Raw genomic sequence first — 17,547 nt, 5'->3', positions numbered from 1 at the left:
GAGCAAGCTGAGGTCAGTACCAGTAAGACAGTCCGGAGGTACTATCTGGGGAGACGGACAGATGACAGGAACAGGAGGACGCTGGAGTACTAGGAAGCAGGAACAAGGCAGGAACAGAACTGGAACAGAAGGATCCTGGAACGAGACTTGGAACAAGGTTCAGGCGCAGTGACAATCTAGCAGAAGCATGGTCGAAAGAGGTGTACTATTTAAGATTGTGACAGAATAATAAGGAAAGTGGTGAGGAGTGTGGGAGACCCATTTTAAAATCTTACATAGAATGATTTTTTGGCCAAATCGGGCTTATATGGCTCGAATGACTCCATCAGATAAATGTATCAAGTGTGACCAGATCTCTGCATCCTTAACACATTGCTTGTGGGAGGGCTCAGCAATACAGCTGTCTGGGCAAAAAGCAATTTTTTTTTATCCATAAATATTTCGGTCACACCATGGTCAGTATCTTTCTGTGTGTTAGGTTGCATTTTTCCCCACTTTAACTACAAATTAACAGAGAAATTTCCACTGATGAAGGGCTGCCTGGTAGCGCTTTGCCTCATTTTGGGCCCAGCTCTGACGGCATGGAAAGCAGCTACGCTGGACTTGTTTTTATTAGAAAGCAAAATGGCAAGAAGGGGATCCAAGAAGAAGCGATTTCTAACCCAGCAAATTCGGGCTCCTTTTCTGGTCCCGCTTCCCACAGACCTGAAGACTAAAATACAAATTGACACTGAGACGTGGGAAGGGCTTGCAGAATTGGATTGGGCAGTCTGATTGTCTTTGAAAAAAAAACAACTCTGTTTTGATGGGTGAGGTAGGAGGGAGGGGCCTTATCCTATCATATTTGATAATATTTAATTTTATGCTAATTATACATGGGTTTTACGTGAGCAGGGGATGGAGACGGAAGTCCGCGTAGCACGATGCAAGTGAGCTTTACGTTCTTATTTGCACAGTGAGACCTATGTATTACTTGTAATGTGCTTACTGTGATGTTAATGCCGAACGTTTATGGGACAGTAGATCATTGTCTCTTTTCTTGAGGTTTTATGTTATGTTACTTGTTTGGATGCTTTAATGTGTTTGACTTATTTGAAAAATGAATAAAAGATCACAAAAAAAAATATTTTGACCTCAGGGAAGCTGGATCAGAGGGGGTTTATTTTCGAGCTGATTACCAAATCCTTAGAATTAGTCGCAGGAGCGTTTAACACCAGACAATAGACAAGCAAAACTTAAAAAATTCAGGGAGGACCATGACAGAAACAAAAATGGCCTCATTCATCTCATTTAATCCATTCATTTCAAACAAATGCACAACCCTATTGAAAATCAGGATTCCCAAAATGCGAAGGGAAGCCGAGACTGGAATAAGTTCTAAAAGGAAAGGAATTGGTGAGTTCTAATATTGCAAAAAAAGAAGCAAAACGCTATCAGATCTGGAATCGGGAGAAACGAAAAGATATTGTCAAATTTGGTAAAAGACAATTTATATCTATTAAGAAAATTGGAAAATATGGAAAATAACCAAAGAAATAAAAACTTAAGAATAATAAATTTTCCCAAGAAACTAACAGTTACATCAAATGAGATGTGGTCAAAATATGCCTTGGAGGTTTTAAAAATATCACAGGCTACACTACCCCCTCTGTCAAAGATTTACTATCTGCCTTCTAAGAAAAAGATTCCTATAGAAGGTGGAGAAATGCAGCAGTTGTCTTCATTAAATATATCTCAGATCTTGGAAACATCTACTGAAGAAGTGATTCAAACAACTACACTTATAATAACCTTCTTACTAGATTCAGACCGAGATTGGGTTTTCAAAATGTATTTCAGGAATCAGCGGCAGTTATTTCTTGGTATGAATGTTCAAATATTTCCGGACTTGGCTAAAGACACTCAATTAAGGAGGAAGAAATTTCTTGAATTAAAGCCTAGAGTATTACAGTCTGGAGCGTTATTTTTCCTTAAGTTTCCCTGTAAATGTGTTATAAAATTTAAAGACCTGACTTATACTTTTTTCCAACCCGATCAGTTAAGTAAATTTCTTTCTGAAAAATTGCCTAATGAAATGGTTGCCAGCTCTAGCCCAGAACATGTAACCTAATATGTGTGTTTCTGTTCTTTAGAAATGTTACCATTCCTTCTATAGCAGCTTTCATAAACGGAATAGTCCGTTTTGTTATTTCCTAATTTAAAGACGTCTCTTGAGTAGGGTCTCCCATCACAAATTGAGGGCTATGGTTATTATGATATATTGTTTAAATGATTGAGTATTACCTATGGTTAAATATTGTTTTCCTTTCAAATGTATACATTTGTATCTTTGAAAATCTTTAATAAATAGAAAATTAAAAAAAAAAACGCTATCAGATCTGTTATGTTTTCATAAGCATGTGACGTGGAATTTGAAATATAGTGAAATCTAGTTTTTGCAAGTTGGAACTGTGAATTTGAACCCAAAAAGTCCAGCATAGCCTTCTATGAACCACATAATATATACAGGGCCAATACAAAGGTATTAGACAACCTGGGTGAATCCTACAGCCTTGCAACCCCCTCCCCAATCCCATCCTCCTCATACACAATTAAAAATGATTTATTTATTTATTTATTTATTTATTTATTTATTTAACATTTTTATATACCGACGTTCTGGTAACAATGTTACCAATCACTTCGGTTTGGTATGATACGCATAAGAACAGATTTTACATGAGAAATTACATCAAGGTTCAGTCTTATGAGGTAAAAATATCATTTACAACATGTATATTACATTGACATGCACTGCTATGGTGCCAACCAGAAAACCCAGCAAAAGAGACACTTGCAGCTCAACTAGTATTAGGTTTATTGTAATGATGTGGCTTGGTCTTCAGAAAGTCATTAGCCATGAGTAAAAGAAATTACAATTACAATATAGTAAACCTCCCATACCAAAAGATCACTAACTGCCAGCAATCAAACATAACAACCTTACATATGATAAAGCAACACTATAAATATTACACCAGGCCCTAAAATACCAATACACCTCCTATTGGGAAAACAGAAAAAGACGGACTGCTCTTTGATCCCTACACATGCTAGCAGAATAATTCAGCTCGATCACACATTCAGAACACCTACAGACCAGACTCTGTATGCAGTGAAACAATGGAAAACAGAAAAATCTTCATACCTGAAAAAACCTATGTGTACTTTGATTAACTCTGTGCTCAAACCTTCAGCATAATCATCAGTCCTTTAGTTTCATTGTGCTTTGTATTCATTCAATTATATTCATTCAATTATTCATTAAAAATACCTACAGTACCTGAATGTAAACCGATGTGATATCTCAGATCGAATGTCGGTATGGTGGGTGGCTCGCGGGAATGATGGCTACTGCCTGGAGATAATACCCTTATTCAATAAACATACACATGGTTAATACGACTCCAACAATGCTCTAAGCTTCAAAGGCAAGAGGAAATGTGTAAAAAAAGATTTGCACTCACAAAGAGGGGAGTAGCTGGCTTGTTACGGCAGTTACTACCCCAAACCAAATAAGCCTGATACTTCACTTTCAATGCACATCCAGCATAGCTCTCTGCTTCAACGGTAGGGGAGAAAGACGAGACTTCATGCATATCCAGCATAGCTCTCTGCTTCAACGGCAGGGGAGAAAGACCGATACTTCACGTATATCCAGCATGGCGCTCTGCTTCAACGGCAGGGGAGAAAGACCGATACTTCACGTATATCCAGCATGGCTCTCTGCTTCAACGGCAGGGAGAATGAAGAAAAGTGGATCTATATACAGACAACAACCAGCAAGGACTGAATTACATAGTCTGGGTAAACAAATAAGCATGGGTGTAGCTTGCTTAGTGCGGCGGTTATTACCCCTAACTAATTAAGCTAGATATTTCACTTAGATGCAGCTCCAACACTGCTCTCTACATTAATGGTGGGGGGGGAGGGAAATAGAACCTAAGGTTACTAAGAGCCAAGAGTAACAGATAAGTATGAGAAAAAAAAAGTGCGAAACTTGCTGGGCAGACTGGATGGGCTGACTGGTCTTCTTCTGCCGTCATTTCTATGTTTCTATATGTTTCTATTATTTAAGTTAACAAAAAAAGGTGCTTGTAAAACATTTGGAGCATAAACATTTAACAGGGTATATTTTTCCCCCGCTACCAGTATGTTAAGCAAAAGAAATCTCCCCTCGGGGTCTGAGACACAATTGAGTAATTCAAAAGCAAAATCTTTCTGGAACAGAATCCCCACTCCTGCATATCGTGAAGTCCTAGTGCAGGCAGACCAGAACTGATGGGGGTAATGATGTGAGCGCGTCAAGTGCTCAAATCTCCGTTTCAAATGTGTCTCCTGCACTAGGGCTATCGCGACCTTCTCTCTCTGGAGGTCCTTAAACAAGAGTCTGCGTTTGCGGGGAGTGTTCAAGCCTTTAACATTTAAAAATATCAATTTGAAAGAGAAACAGTTCCCAAGCAGCATATCTGGGCGTACAAACAAATATACGATAGCAAGTCCCTGGTAGAAAAAAATCATGCTTGTGTGAATATAAACCAACTTCCTGAGAAAACCAATAACCCCACCCCCCACCCCGAGACCTTCGGTCCCGTATCCCAAATCAGGGGACATGGTACAGCAAATATCCTGCTGCCCCTCCCGGAAAAGAATCCTGAGAAGAAATTCCAGCAGCAAGTATAAATGTAGCCATCCAGGGGCAAAACCCAGTAACTAGCATTTATAGTCCAAGATGCTATGGAGAAGTGGCAAGTGGGCTCCGCAGTGTTATTATCCGGATCTGGGGGTACGACGCAGTCTCTTTCCCCCTTTGCCCACTCTCTGCCATCGGGGTTCATCCTTCTGCACTGTATGGGGGGAGGCGGGAGCCTGATAATCTGGGATACTGAAGCCCGCTTCCTGAAGGCATCTCGCCGCCTCCTTCAGGGATTGGGCCTTGTATGACCGGCCTTGTATGGTGAATCCAATCCCGAAGGGAAATAACCACCGGATATCGTATACTTTCTTTATTCAATAGCGTGGTAACAGGTCTCAGGTCCAGACGCTTCTTGAGAGTAAGGGGGGGGAGATATCAGAGTAAACCTGAATCTCATGTCCATCCAGTTGCAATTTCCCCTGCTTGCGTGCCAGCATGTAAATCCTCTCCTTGACTGCATATTCGTGAAAACGGACAATCACATCCTTAGCCCTGTTAGCCATCTTAGGCCCCCAATGCCCTATGAGCTCTCTCAATTTTCACTATAGAGGGGAGAGCAGAATCCACAGAAGCGCTATCCCCCTGTGCCTGCAGGATTTTTGTGTTTAGAAATAACTTGTACACAGTCTGAATACTCCGGGGTTTCCGGTATGCCTCTGAACCGCAGGTTTACTCTGCGGCTTCTATTCTCTCGAGCTTCGATGAAAGTTGCTGTATTTCTTGCGACATGGCTGCGTTCTCTTTTTTAATCATACTTAGTGATTCCGTCTGCGCCTCTGTTAACGTTTCGTACTCAAATATTCGGTGCCCCATGTCACTGACTTCCTCCCGGAGTTCTCCCACCACCTCCAGAACTTCAGCTTTAAAAGTTTGAAGATCCTGCCTCAGTTCACGGAAGCAAGTTTTGAACTCACCCCGAGTAGGAATTTCGGAGTCTGAGACCGTCGGCATCCCCTCGGCCTCCTCTGCGAGCTCCGGGTCGGTGGCGGCCACCATTTTGAATTTTTCACCGCGAGCTCCTCGGTCCGGTTTTTGGTAGGAATACTTTTGAAAATCAGGTCCTTTCTTTCTACACGACATGGGATGAGTTCCAGTAAGGTAATGAGATCTCTGCAGCTCGAAACGAGCCCTGGATGGCTTCAAGCAAAAGAGATTCTAACGGTCAGGAGCCACGGATTAGGTTGCCACTCGCTCTGCTGACGTCATCAGCCCCCATCGGGCCTGGACTTTTAAGGAGGGTCTAACATATACTCCTTTACAAGAGGTTCGTTCCAAACTAGTCTATTTTTATTGACCATGAACTATCTGCATAGGTTGCTTCCACAGGTATAACAAGTTTAAACTTCTCAGCTTGTAGACAGAGCAATTGAACTGTGTTTATTCAATAAGGAAACTTCCCAGGCACTACACCAGCACCCAATTTGCCTCTTTGGAAGCTGTTTTCAAGTCACTCCTTTCATCTTTAGTGGAAGGGAGCTCATCGTACTCAGACCTCAGAGGAGGTGATACTGATTGCTCCTCCTAGAAAGAAGAATTCCCGAGTATTCTGCATCTTCCTCCCAGGAGCATTAAATCACTCAACAAAGATGCTAGTAGGTACCTTTCTACTGCCCCACACTGGCTCCCGCTGCAACTCTCTTTCTCTACACAAAGTCTGGAACTCAGAGGAGGCTGCTCTGACTCACAGCCTGCAGGGTTACTCTGGCGTGTGCCCAGATCACTTCTGGCTAGGCCACGCACTGCCCCTGCACCATGTTTTCCTGGACATACCAAAGCTAGCAGCACATGGGGATTACACTAAGTTATATCTATGAAAGTAGGTGACTTTTTAGAAGCATTTTTAAATTCAAATTGTTCTCTTTCTGCCCAACAATACTAATTTAAGAGCAAATGGGCAGGAGACGGCTCTGGCTACAGTTTTTGAAGTCAGGAACTGCTTAAGAACATAAGCAATTGCCATGCTCGGGTCAGACCAAGGGTCCATCAAGCCCAGCATCCTGTTTCCAACAGAGGCCAAACCAGGCCACAAGAACCTGGCAATTACCCAAACACCAAGAAGATCCCATGCTACTGATGCAATTAATAGCAGTGGCTATTCCCTAAGTAAACTAGATTAATAGCAGGTAATGGACTTCTCCTCCAAGAACTTATCCAAACCTTTTTTGAACCCAGGTACACTAACTGCACTAACCACATCCTCTGGCAACAAATTCCAGAGCATAATTGTGTGTTGAGTGAAAAATAATTTTCTCTGATTAATCTTAAATGTGCTACTTGCTAACTTCATGGAATGCCCCCTAGACCTTCTATTATCCGAAAGTGTAAATAACCGATTCACATCTACTCGTTCAAGACCTCTCATGATCTTAAAGACCTCTATCATATCCCCCCCTCAGCCGTCTCTTCTCCAAGCTGAAGAGCCCTAACCTCTTCAGCCTTTCCTCATAGGGGAACTGTTCCATCCCCTTTATGATTTTGGTTGCCCTTCTCTGTACCTTCTCCATCGCAATTATATCTTTTTTGAGATGAGGCGACCAGAATTGTACACAGTATTCAAGGTGCGGTCTCACCATGGAGCGATACAGAGGCATTATGACATTTTCCGTTCTATTAAGCATTCCCTTCCTAATAATTCCTAATATTCTGTTTGCTTTTTTGACTGCTGCAGCACACTGAGCCGATGATTTTAAAGTATTATCCACTATGATGCCTAGATCTTTTTCCTGGGTGGTAGCTCCTAATATGGAACCTAACATCGTGTAACTACAGCAAGGGTTATTTTTCCCTATGTGCAACACCTTGCACTTGTCCACATTAAATTTCATCTACCATTTGGATGAGGGAAATTTGGAGGATTTGCCACTTTTGTCCAGCATAGGGTGGAATTTGTTTGATTTGGATGCAGTCCTGTTGATATCGCCAAGAGGCAAGTCTGATTTTTTTTGGATATGTGTCGAATGTTGGCAATCACCACAGATCCCCTAACCACCCTGCAATTGATTGCAGAGAAATCAATCCACATACTCAACAATCACGTGTGATTAAATTGAGAAATTATGCTTAAATTCTGGCCAGAACTTAGATGGGAACTTTGGGAATCCATTCTTAATTTGCATAAACTGAAACAGAGGGTGGGCTTTGTGGGTTTACTGTTCATAATCTAAAAAAGCTAATTTTGCAATATTTTTTACAATGCTAATAAATTCTGCTTTACTATATGTAGCCTATAGAGTATAAGAGTTTAAATGTGCTATATACATGTGCATGCAGTGGTTTTCTTTATATTACTTGCAATAGGGATATTTTCTATTTTTTGGATTTCTGATTTTTTCTGCCTTTTCTCCCCATCCCTGGGAGAACCTTTAGTTGTGTGGGCATGCCATACCTGCCCGTTCTAGATCACACAGCTGACAGAAAAGAGATATTTGGATGACCCCTCCCATAGGTGAGGTTTTATTTCTGGCACTGGCACTGTATAAAATGTGACTTTGTAGAAAAATTGTTTATATTCTTTCTGAAAAAATTATCAAACTGTATTTCTGTTACATTAGATGAGACCCAGAGTACCATTACAGGCATTATTGTAACTCATACTCAGAACCGAGTCCATTTGAAACCTTTTGGCAAGAAGAGGTTCACCCAGTTTTTATTACCGTGGATGCCACAGGCAAATTCCAATAAACCAGTGGCCACCAATAAGTCATTTGTTCTGGTTGTTTTATTTTAAATTATTTGTTTTTTGTGTTTTGTACCTTTGATGCTCTCTCTGTGTTTTTGTATTTTAGCTGTTGTTAACTTGCCATGAGCATGGGTTGGTTTGGTCTGGTCATAAACAGAACGAAATAAATCAGTCTGAGAAATAAAGAAGAACCAAAAGTTGCAATGCTCTTGTTTTATTGAAAAGCTACACACAGGACAACAAAATCAGGGCCATTTCCAGAGGATGATATTCTTCATATGCCGAAGGAAACAGGAGGATCCCCTTGCAATAAAGGAAAAGGAATGGAAAGGATTCAGCCATCAGCAATCCCCACTGTACAGACTGACACTGAGACACAGCCTGGGGCTTCCTAAACCAGATAAGAAGATGAATAAGTGCAAAGCAGGATGTGGGTGAGAGAGAAAATAAGCAACACTGCACTTGCAAGGAAATCACTGTGACATTCATTCAGAGAGAGGCGGGAGCATTTTCCGACTCCATTCTCACAGGTCAGATTTCCCTGCTGAAAACCGGCTTAAAGGCTGTGAGTAAAACCTGCCTGCAGATTTTACACCTCTGCGCACAGTCTGAAAGTTGCTTCTCTGAGAAGTTTGCAGTTACTGGCACTTACAGTCTTAGCAGGCTTCTGAGATCGAAGATCACTTGTACCCCAATAAATATTAGATGATTTTATCTTTTATCTTCTTAACTATACTTATGTTTTTTAGTTTTAGTTTATTTTTATGAGTAGATTTTAGCTATCTTATTATTTTAATTGAAGATTTTTATTGTATTTATTCTGTTTCCAACAATTATTTAATATTTTGTACTATGTAAACCGTAAAGATACAACCTTGTGTTCTGTGTAACGGTATATAAACATTGTATAAATAAATAAATAACCTTTATGTCTGGTCTCCTAGCCACCCCACATTTTTAGAAATTGCCAGGGCAGGCTGAGAGCTCTGACAGGGGTGGGGACCCTTTGGACCCTTGCACACGCCTGCACCTGCGCGTCCCAGAAAACAGGCCCCTTTCCTTCTGGGCAGAACTTTTTGTTTCATTTTCTATTTTCTACTTCCGCATAAATACCTGCTTATTTCCTGCAAGATTTAATAAAATGGAGCAAAGGGTTTTCAGTGGCAAAGCGTCAGAGAACCACTGTCCACAGCTTTAGGCATCCTCCACCCATGAACCCTTCTTTGTATCCGAAGCCCATGTGGGACCTTCCTGTAATTAATTTACCCCTTCCCTCCTGATCCTCACAGATGCAGAGGTCGCTAGCTGTGAGGAGGCTGCCGGGAGTTGCTGCTACATTTGCATTATCAGGTCCCCTGGGCTTCCAGCATTTTCCCACCCAGCCCATCTCAGAAGTAGGCCGGGATTTCAGGCCCCAGCCTCTTGCTTCTTGCACGTGGAGAGAGGGCAATGATTAGCAAGGCCTGCCCAGAACTGCCCCACTCTGCCCACAGGCTGTGCTGAAAGCCTGTCACTTGCACAAGAATTAGCTGACACAATGGTTATATTCTTCTGATTACAAAGGGAATAATTACATATCTTACCATCATGAAGCTGTTTTCTTTTTTCCCCCAGCACTTAGCGCCCAACGTCACCCTGCAAGAGAGAATACAAATTGGGATCACAAAGATAATCTTTCACTGACGCTATAACAGAAAAGTAAATGAACCAACAGCTGGCAAAGAGAAGAAAGGTTGTGTGAGCTTACCAGAGCACCAGCGAGGTTACCAATAAGGCCGCCCTGCAGGAGAGAATGAGAAGGGGCGTTGGAAGAGCAGAAGGACACAGAACAGGGAGCAAGAACGTACTCGGGAAGCTTGCGCGCAGGTCTCTGCATGTTTTGCATCCTAGGGCTTGCAAAGACATTGTTCAACCGGAAACCCGCCATGGAGCTCCCTATTAAACACGTGGGGGCCAGCGGTGCTGCTGTGGCTATTCCAGTAACCGTGGATTTCACACTCGCAAAGTCTGCACCACAAACCCTATATAAACCCTATAAACTGAAATCCCCGAGTGTCGTCTGCCGACTCCACCCAGCCGTTGCCCCCACCCCCCTCCTTTGCGGTGCGAGTGAAAGTACCCGGCCCTGTTTCACAGCGAGCGTGCCGGTACGGCGCGGCCGGTTCTGTTACCCCGGCGGGAGCCATCAGCTCCCAGGCCTTTGTGGAGCAGATGCTGTAAAGAAGTGGCTTGTGAAGCCAGCGATGGGGAAGGTCTGCCATCAATTTAATGTCCTGACTCAGAAAAAGAGCACTGCTGCTACTGCTGCTGCCGCCGCGAGGAGAAGTCGCCCTTTCACCCGCCACGCACCTCACCGCAACCGAGAGAGCAACCCTCAGACCCTTCAGGACCAGCCCCGCATCTCTGCTTGCAATGCTTTCGGAGGTTAGGTTTAGGACCGAGCTTTAAATCACAGCACATTTTGTGAAACTATTTCTCAAGTAATAGACGTTCTTACCAAAAGTGTTCTCAGCTGTTCAATAACTTGATCCTAAAGGAAAGTGAACGAGCAGCGATTAAAATGCGCGTCTTAACGCTTTCTTCCGTTTGTATCTACGGAATAACCGGACAATTCAGACACCCTTTTTATCATCCATAACTAAAAAGAAGATGGAAGTGAAGCACTGAGGAGTTTGGGTCTCAGTATTGGACTAACAGGGTGGAGAGGAGAGCGGCACAGGGCTCAGGAAGCAGGGCCTACTTTCTTGATTTTCAAACATCTAAACAAGAGTATTCATGTTCTCTTAAATCCGACACATCCCAAATGAACACAGGGAAAATCCCCTATGATGAATTCTAGAGCGAAATTCCCTTGCTTCGAGTTCCACTTTGAATTGTTTGCACGTCTCTAATAATAAATGATGTACAGAAACCAGGAAACGAATAGGTTGCTCTTACCACTCCGAGAGAGCAGGGGACTTTAAGAATGAGATCAGCGATGTTCAGGCCGAGAAGGCCATTCTGAAAGAGAAGAGAACAATGAATTCAGAGAAGTAAAAGTCAGGTAAAGTGGCTGTTTATGTTACCTCATCCCTAAGAATATAGATTCATATTGGTTTTTGATATTATCCTAATTATTCTGACATGCACAGAGACTCCTATACGATTGCTTTCGGTATCATCCAGAATCAAGTTCATGGAAAATAAAATACATTTTTATTTCAAATGATTTTTTTGCTAGTTTAGGGATTATTTAAAAAATCTTTTGATCTGGGGAGGGCAATTTTCAAAGCTGATTTCTGTGGGTAAAATGCTTTTCCCCCCAGGGCATTTGGCTTTTTAAAACTTGTCTCCTCCTGATGCAGGTAAACCAGTCTGTTCCAGGCGAGGGGTAAGTGCTCCCCCCACTCCCAGCAGGGGATTTTAAATATCAGCACAAACATCACTGCTACTCTTTATCATTTATAAAGCGCTACTAGACGTGCGCAGCGCTGTACAGACACACATTAACTGTTTCTGGTACTGTATAGCACCTTAACGAATAAGAAAGTCAGTATAACAAACCAAATAAACTAAATTAAAACTAAGAGAAAGTCCCTGCTCCGTGGAGCTTACAGTGTAGTCCTAGACAGACGTGCATGGGAAGTGTATTTATTGTAGAGAGGTGCTCAGGAGTTAAAAGCAGCTTCACAAAAGGCGGGTTTCCAGGCTGGATCTGAATGTGGCCAGAGAGGGAGCCTGAGGCCCTGACTCAGGAAATCTTTTCCAGGTATGTGGAGTTAGTTGGGAGTAAAGGTACCCAGGCTGTGAAATAACGCAGGCCCTTTTACCTGCCCCACAAAGGGATGGGGGCAAGAGAGGGTGTAGGGCCGGCATACAATGCACAGGTAGAAAGTTTTCCTGGTGCCCTCTGCAGTTTCAAAGGGGAACTCCACAGGGAATTTCTTTCTGAAAACTCAGGGCCAGCTTAGATTTAAACAAATACCCCCTTAAGTTTAAGCTTTGACATGAGGGGTGGGGTTTGCTGATTTGCTGTTGCAATATTCTGCACCCGAGCTGCAGATCCCAGCAGTGACCATGAATTGTCGTGCATATTGCTAATTTCTCTAAAGATTCCCCATCATTTTGTAAATGGTTTACAAAACTGTATCCCTGCATTTCACCTGGGATGAGGAAGCATTAACTGGAGAATCTAGAAAAAGCTTTTAGTCTTACCACTGTTTTGAGCACTATTGCAACGAGTTTGTCACAGTTGTCACCAACAAGAGCCAGGAGCTCCTCCTAGGAAAGAATTTGAGAAATATTAATATATATAATTTTCTTACAACCCACCAAGAAACTAACACACTCATTACTAGTGTTATCTTATAGGAAACTACAATCAAGATCGTCAGAAGCCGAATCCCAACTGTGGGTGATGGTGCACTTATTTTTATTTTATATGTAAAATGTAGATTTTTTTCCAGCCCTGGGTATTGTGAATTATCCTGGAGGCTTATGACAGAAAGCTCTTTCCCTACAGTGAGTGTTGGGATGAGATACTGATGTGTGTGACCTTGGGGTGAACATGTCTGATCATCTCCAGGTTACCGAACAATGTGGCCTGCCAGCGGCCTACGTCTGAGGAATGCCGGGTGCATAGGTCAGGGCGTAATCAGCAGGTGATGATGCCTGTCTGGGAGTCATTGGGGAGAGAGACCCCATCTGATCTGAGGATAGGGAAAGGCTTCCAAATCAGTGTAAGGCCTGCACCAGATGAGGCCTAAGCATTTATACTTGGATACCCCAGAGAAAAAGAGAAACAGGAGATTTGACAAATTCATTCAAATACCTCAAAGGTATAAATAAAGCACAAGAAGCAAACCTTTTATCAGAGGAGAAAATTATTCAAGAATAAATGTTGTTAGGAGCCTCTGAGGGAGTGGGCTCAGGAGCAATAGCAGGAAAGATCCCTTCATGAAAAGGAGATTAGCTGCTTGCAACAGCCTCCTAGTAGAAGGGGTGGGTAGCGAAAACAGTAATGGAAGCCATGAAAGCCTGAGATAGACACAGGGGATCTCTGGTTGTGAAGTGAAAGAAAAACACCAGTGATCAGCTGAGGTATTGCACCAGGAATAAAATTGGGTCAGCTGGATGGGCCTTACAGTCATTATCTATTTGTTTCTCCTAAGCTTTATATGTCTTGAACAAAGCCAGCAAAAAATGTGAATACGTTTCCTTAAAGAGCGGTCATTGCTCTGCACTGTGTAATTCACATATGTGCATTTGGTCCGTCAATAATTTCTTTCTGGGGCCGGCCCGGTGGCTGAGTAGCAGGGCTGCCTCTGCCATGTGGAGGGACCTGGGTTCAGTCCCTGGCTCAGTCGGGGATGGAAATTCTCCGTAGGTGGTGTTCACAGCCCCTGGAAGGAGGGACTCAGAGCCGCAGGGTAAGGGTACGACCTGCTGGCTGGATTTAAGGCTGATGAGAGCAGGGGCCTGGAAGCAGCTGAGTACGGTCGCTGCAGTGACCCAACTAAAATCAGCAGGGAAAGGACACGAAATAGGGGAGATAACCTTGGGTGGTTGTGAAGGAATGGTCAGGGTGCCAGATCCCACCGCTGGCTCTGACTGAGCTGGAAGCCCAAATGAGCAGGAGAAAAAGAAATCTTCAGGTTAATTTATGGCAATATCAGCTCATTCCAATAGCCTTAGCATATTAAGAATTAGAGCTCTAGTGAAGGTGGAGCCAGGCCTTCCTATAAGACCTCAGCACTCATGGAGCATTACTGAGATTTGTAATGGTGGTGTCAACTGTCAGGAGTGAACCCTCCACAGAATAAACTTAATATTGTGCATATTTTGAGCTGAGCAGCAGACAGAACACATATATGGACAAAGTTGACCGGTTAACCTTTGCCCCCTAGCAGCAAAATCTTCTCCCATGTTTCTCAGCTCTGGATGATGGAGAACCCCAGTAACTGCTCTAAATCCCTGATCACCGTCCCCTGCAGATTAGCAGCAGCTGCGACTCCTAGTAAAGCCGATATGAAGCAGAAACAGACATGAAAAGAGAATTTACCAGTGACTGAACGCCAATAATTTGCAAGATTTCATCACCGACACAACCAACATCTACCTGGAAGTACATAAATATAGTGTATGATACATTATAGCACAGGTATACAGATTAAGAGAGACTACAGGATGTCTTGGGACTCCATGTTGGAATTTATAGATAGTACTATAAAGAATTATAGAATTGTTTTATTTTACATAAATATAGTGTATTAGACATTATAGCACAGGTATACAGATTAAGAGAGACTACAGGATGTCTTGGGACTCCATGTTGGAATTTATAGATAGTGCTATAAAGAATTATAGAATTGTTTTATTTTACATAAATATAGTGTATTAGACATTATAGCACAGGTATACAGATTAAGAGAGACTACAGGATGTCTTGGGGCTCCATGTTGGAATTTATAGATAGTGCTATAAAGAATTATAGAATTGTTTTATTTTACATAAATATAGTGTATGATACATTATAGCACAGGTATACAGATTAAGAGAGACTACAGGATGTCTTGGGACTCCATGTTGGAATTTATAGATAGTGCTATAAAGAATTATAGAATTGTTTTATTTTACATAAATATAGTGTATTACACTTTATAGGACAGGTATACAGATTAAGAGAGACTACAGGATGTCTTGGGACTCCTATATCAGAATTTATAGATAGTGCTATAAAGAATTATAGAATTGTTTTATTTTACATAAATATAGTGTATGATACATTATAGCACAGGTATACAGATTAAGAGAGACTACAGGATGTCTTGGGACTCCATGTTGGAATTTATAGATAGTGCTATAAAGAATTATAGAATTGTTTTATTTTACATAAATATAGTGTTAGACATTATAGCACACGTATACAGATTAAGAGAGACTACAGGATGTCTTGGGACTCCATGTCGGAATTTATAGATAGTGCTATAAAGAATTATAGAATTGTTTTATTTTACATAAATATAGTGTATGATACATTATAGCACAGGTATACAGATTAAGAGAGACTACAGGATGTCTTGGGACTCCTATATCAGAATTTATAAATAGTGCTATAAAGAATTATAGAATTGTTTTATTTTACATAAATATAGTGTATTAGACATTATAGCACAGGTATACAGATTAAGAGAGACTACAGGATGTCTTGGGACTCCTATATCAGAATTTATAAATAGTGCTATAAAGAATTATAGAATTGTTGTATTTTACATAAATATAGTGTATTAGACATTATAGCACAGGTATACAGATTAAGAGAGACTACAGGATGTCTTGGGACTCCATGTCGGAATTTATAGATAGTGCTATAAAGAATTATAGAATTGTTTTATTTTACATAAATATAGTGTATTAGACATTATAGTACAGGTATACAGATTAAGAGAGACTACAGGATGTCTTGGGACTCCATGTTGGAATTTATAGATAGTGCTATAAAGAATTATAGAATTGTTTTATTTTACATAAATATAGTGTATTATACTTTATAGTACAGGTATACAGATTAAGTGAGACTATAGGATGTCTTGGGACTCCATGTTGGAATTTATAGATAGTGCTATAAAGAATTATAGAATTGTTTTATTTTACATAAATATAGTGTATTAGACATTATAGCACAGGTATACAGATTAAGAGAGACTACAGGATGTCTTGGGACTCCTATATCAGAATTTATAGATAGTGCTATAAAGAATTATAGAATTGTTTTATTTTACATAAATATAGTGTATGATACATTATAGCACGGGTATACAGATTAAGAGAGACTACAGGATGTCTTGGGACTCCATGTTGGAATTTATAGATAATGCTATAAAGAATTATAGAATTGTTTTATTTTACATAAATATAGTGTATTAGACATTATAGCACAGGTATACAGATTAAGAGAGACTACAGGATGTCTTGGGACTCCATGTTGGAATTTATAGATAATGCTATAAAGAATTATAGAATTGTTTTATTTTACATAAATATAGTGTATTAGACATTATAGCACAGGTATACAGATTAAGAGAGACTACAGGATGTCTTGGGACTCCATGTTGGAATTTATAGATAGTGCTATAAAGAATTATAGAATTGTTTTATTTTACATAAATATAGTGTATTAGACATTATAGTACACGTGTACAGATTAAGAGAGACTACAGGATGTCTTGGGACTCCTATATCAGAATTTATAGATAGTGCTATAAAGAATTATAGAATTGTTTTATTTTACATAAATATAGTGTATTAGACATTATAGCACAGGTATACAGATTAAGAGAGACTACAGGATGTCTTGGGGCTCCATGTTGGAATTTATAGATAGTGCTATAAAGAATTATAGAATTGTTTTATTTTACATAAATATAGTGTATGAGACATTATAGCACAGGTATACAGATTAAGAGAGACTACAGGATGTCTTGGGACTCCATGTTGGAATTTATAGATAGTGCTATAAAGAATTATAGAATTGTTTTATTTTACATAAATATAGTGTATTAGACATTATAGCACAGGTATACAGATTAAGAGAAGACTACAGGATGTCTTGGGACTCCATGTTGGAATTTATAGATAGTGCTATAAAGAATTATAGAATTGGTTTTTTTTACATAAATATAGTGTATTAGACATTATAGCACAGGTATACAGATTAAGAGAGACTACAGGATGTCTTGGGACTCCTATATCAGATTTTATAGATAGTGCTATAAAGAATTATAGAATTGTTTTATTTTACTGGAGTGCTTATGTTGTAGGGGCACAAGTGCTGGCTGACTGCTGTCCTGGTCCATTTCTTGACAACAGATGATGGTAAAGGTTCAACTTTACAAGAGGTTTTAACTCTTGCCTTGGCCGAGGAAGTGGCCTCAGAGTATCCGGTGTGGCTACCCATGGAGGTGAAGGGGATCAAATGAACGTAGATTAGCTCTTTGGATTCTGAAAGTTTATCATCTTATTATAGTTTCAACATTTTAGAGAGAGCTATTATGCTTTTTATGTTGGCATATTTCAGATGCTTGTAATATTATATTTTAATTTTAAGTACAATAAAACAGCCCCATTAAACCTTATGACAGCATCAACTGCATGA

At 40.6% G+C, this 17,547-nt stretch overlaps 1 protein-coding gene across 1 annotated transcript in view; it reads right to left on the bottom strand.

Annotated features, from left to right (window-relative positions):
* Positions 1-8,645: 8,645 nt before the first annotated feature.
* The window catches only part of LOC115097626, a 29,186-nt gene continuing 20,284 nt past the window's right edge, over positions 8,646-17,547 (bottom strand). Inside the window, exons 6-12 of the mRNA XM_029613565.1 lie at positions 14,455-14,511; positions 12,609-12,674; positions 11,352-11,414; positions 10,912-10,944; positions 10,162-10,194; positions 9,998-10,049; positions 8,646-8,805 (exon numbers count right to left, since the gene is read on the bottom strand). Of these exons, the coding sequence (XP_029469425.1) occupies positions 10,032-10,049; positions 10,162-10,194; positions 10,912-10,944; positions 11,352-11,414; positions 12,609-12,674; positions 14,455-14,511 (270 nt within the window). The 3' untranslated portion in view covers positions 8,646-8,805; positions 9,998-10,031. The remainder of the gene's footprint in view (positions 8,806-9,997; positions 10,050-10,161; positions 10,195-10,911; positions 10,945-11,351; positions 11,415-12,608; positions 12,675-14,454; positions 14,512-17,547) is intronic.

This window comes from Rhinatrema bivittatum, chromosome 8 (genome assembly GCF_901001135.1).
Source record: "Rhinatrema bivittatum chromosome 8, aRhiBiv1.1, whole genome shotgun sequence".
Taxonomy (NCBI): domain Eukaryota; kingdom Metazoa; phylum Chordata; class Amphibia; order Gymnophiona; family Rhinatrematidae; genus Rhinatrema; species Rhinatrema bivittatum.
Note: the sequence above shows the minus strand (reverse complement) of the source record. Positions and strands in the feature narration are given on the sequence as shown.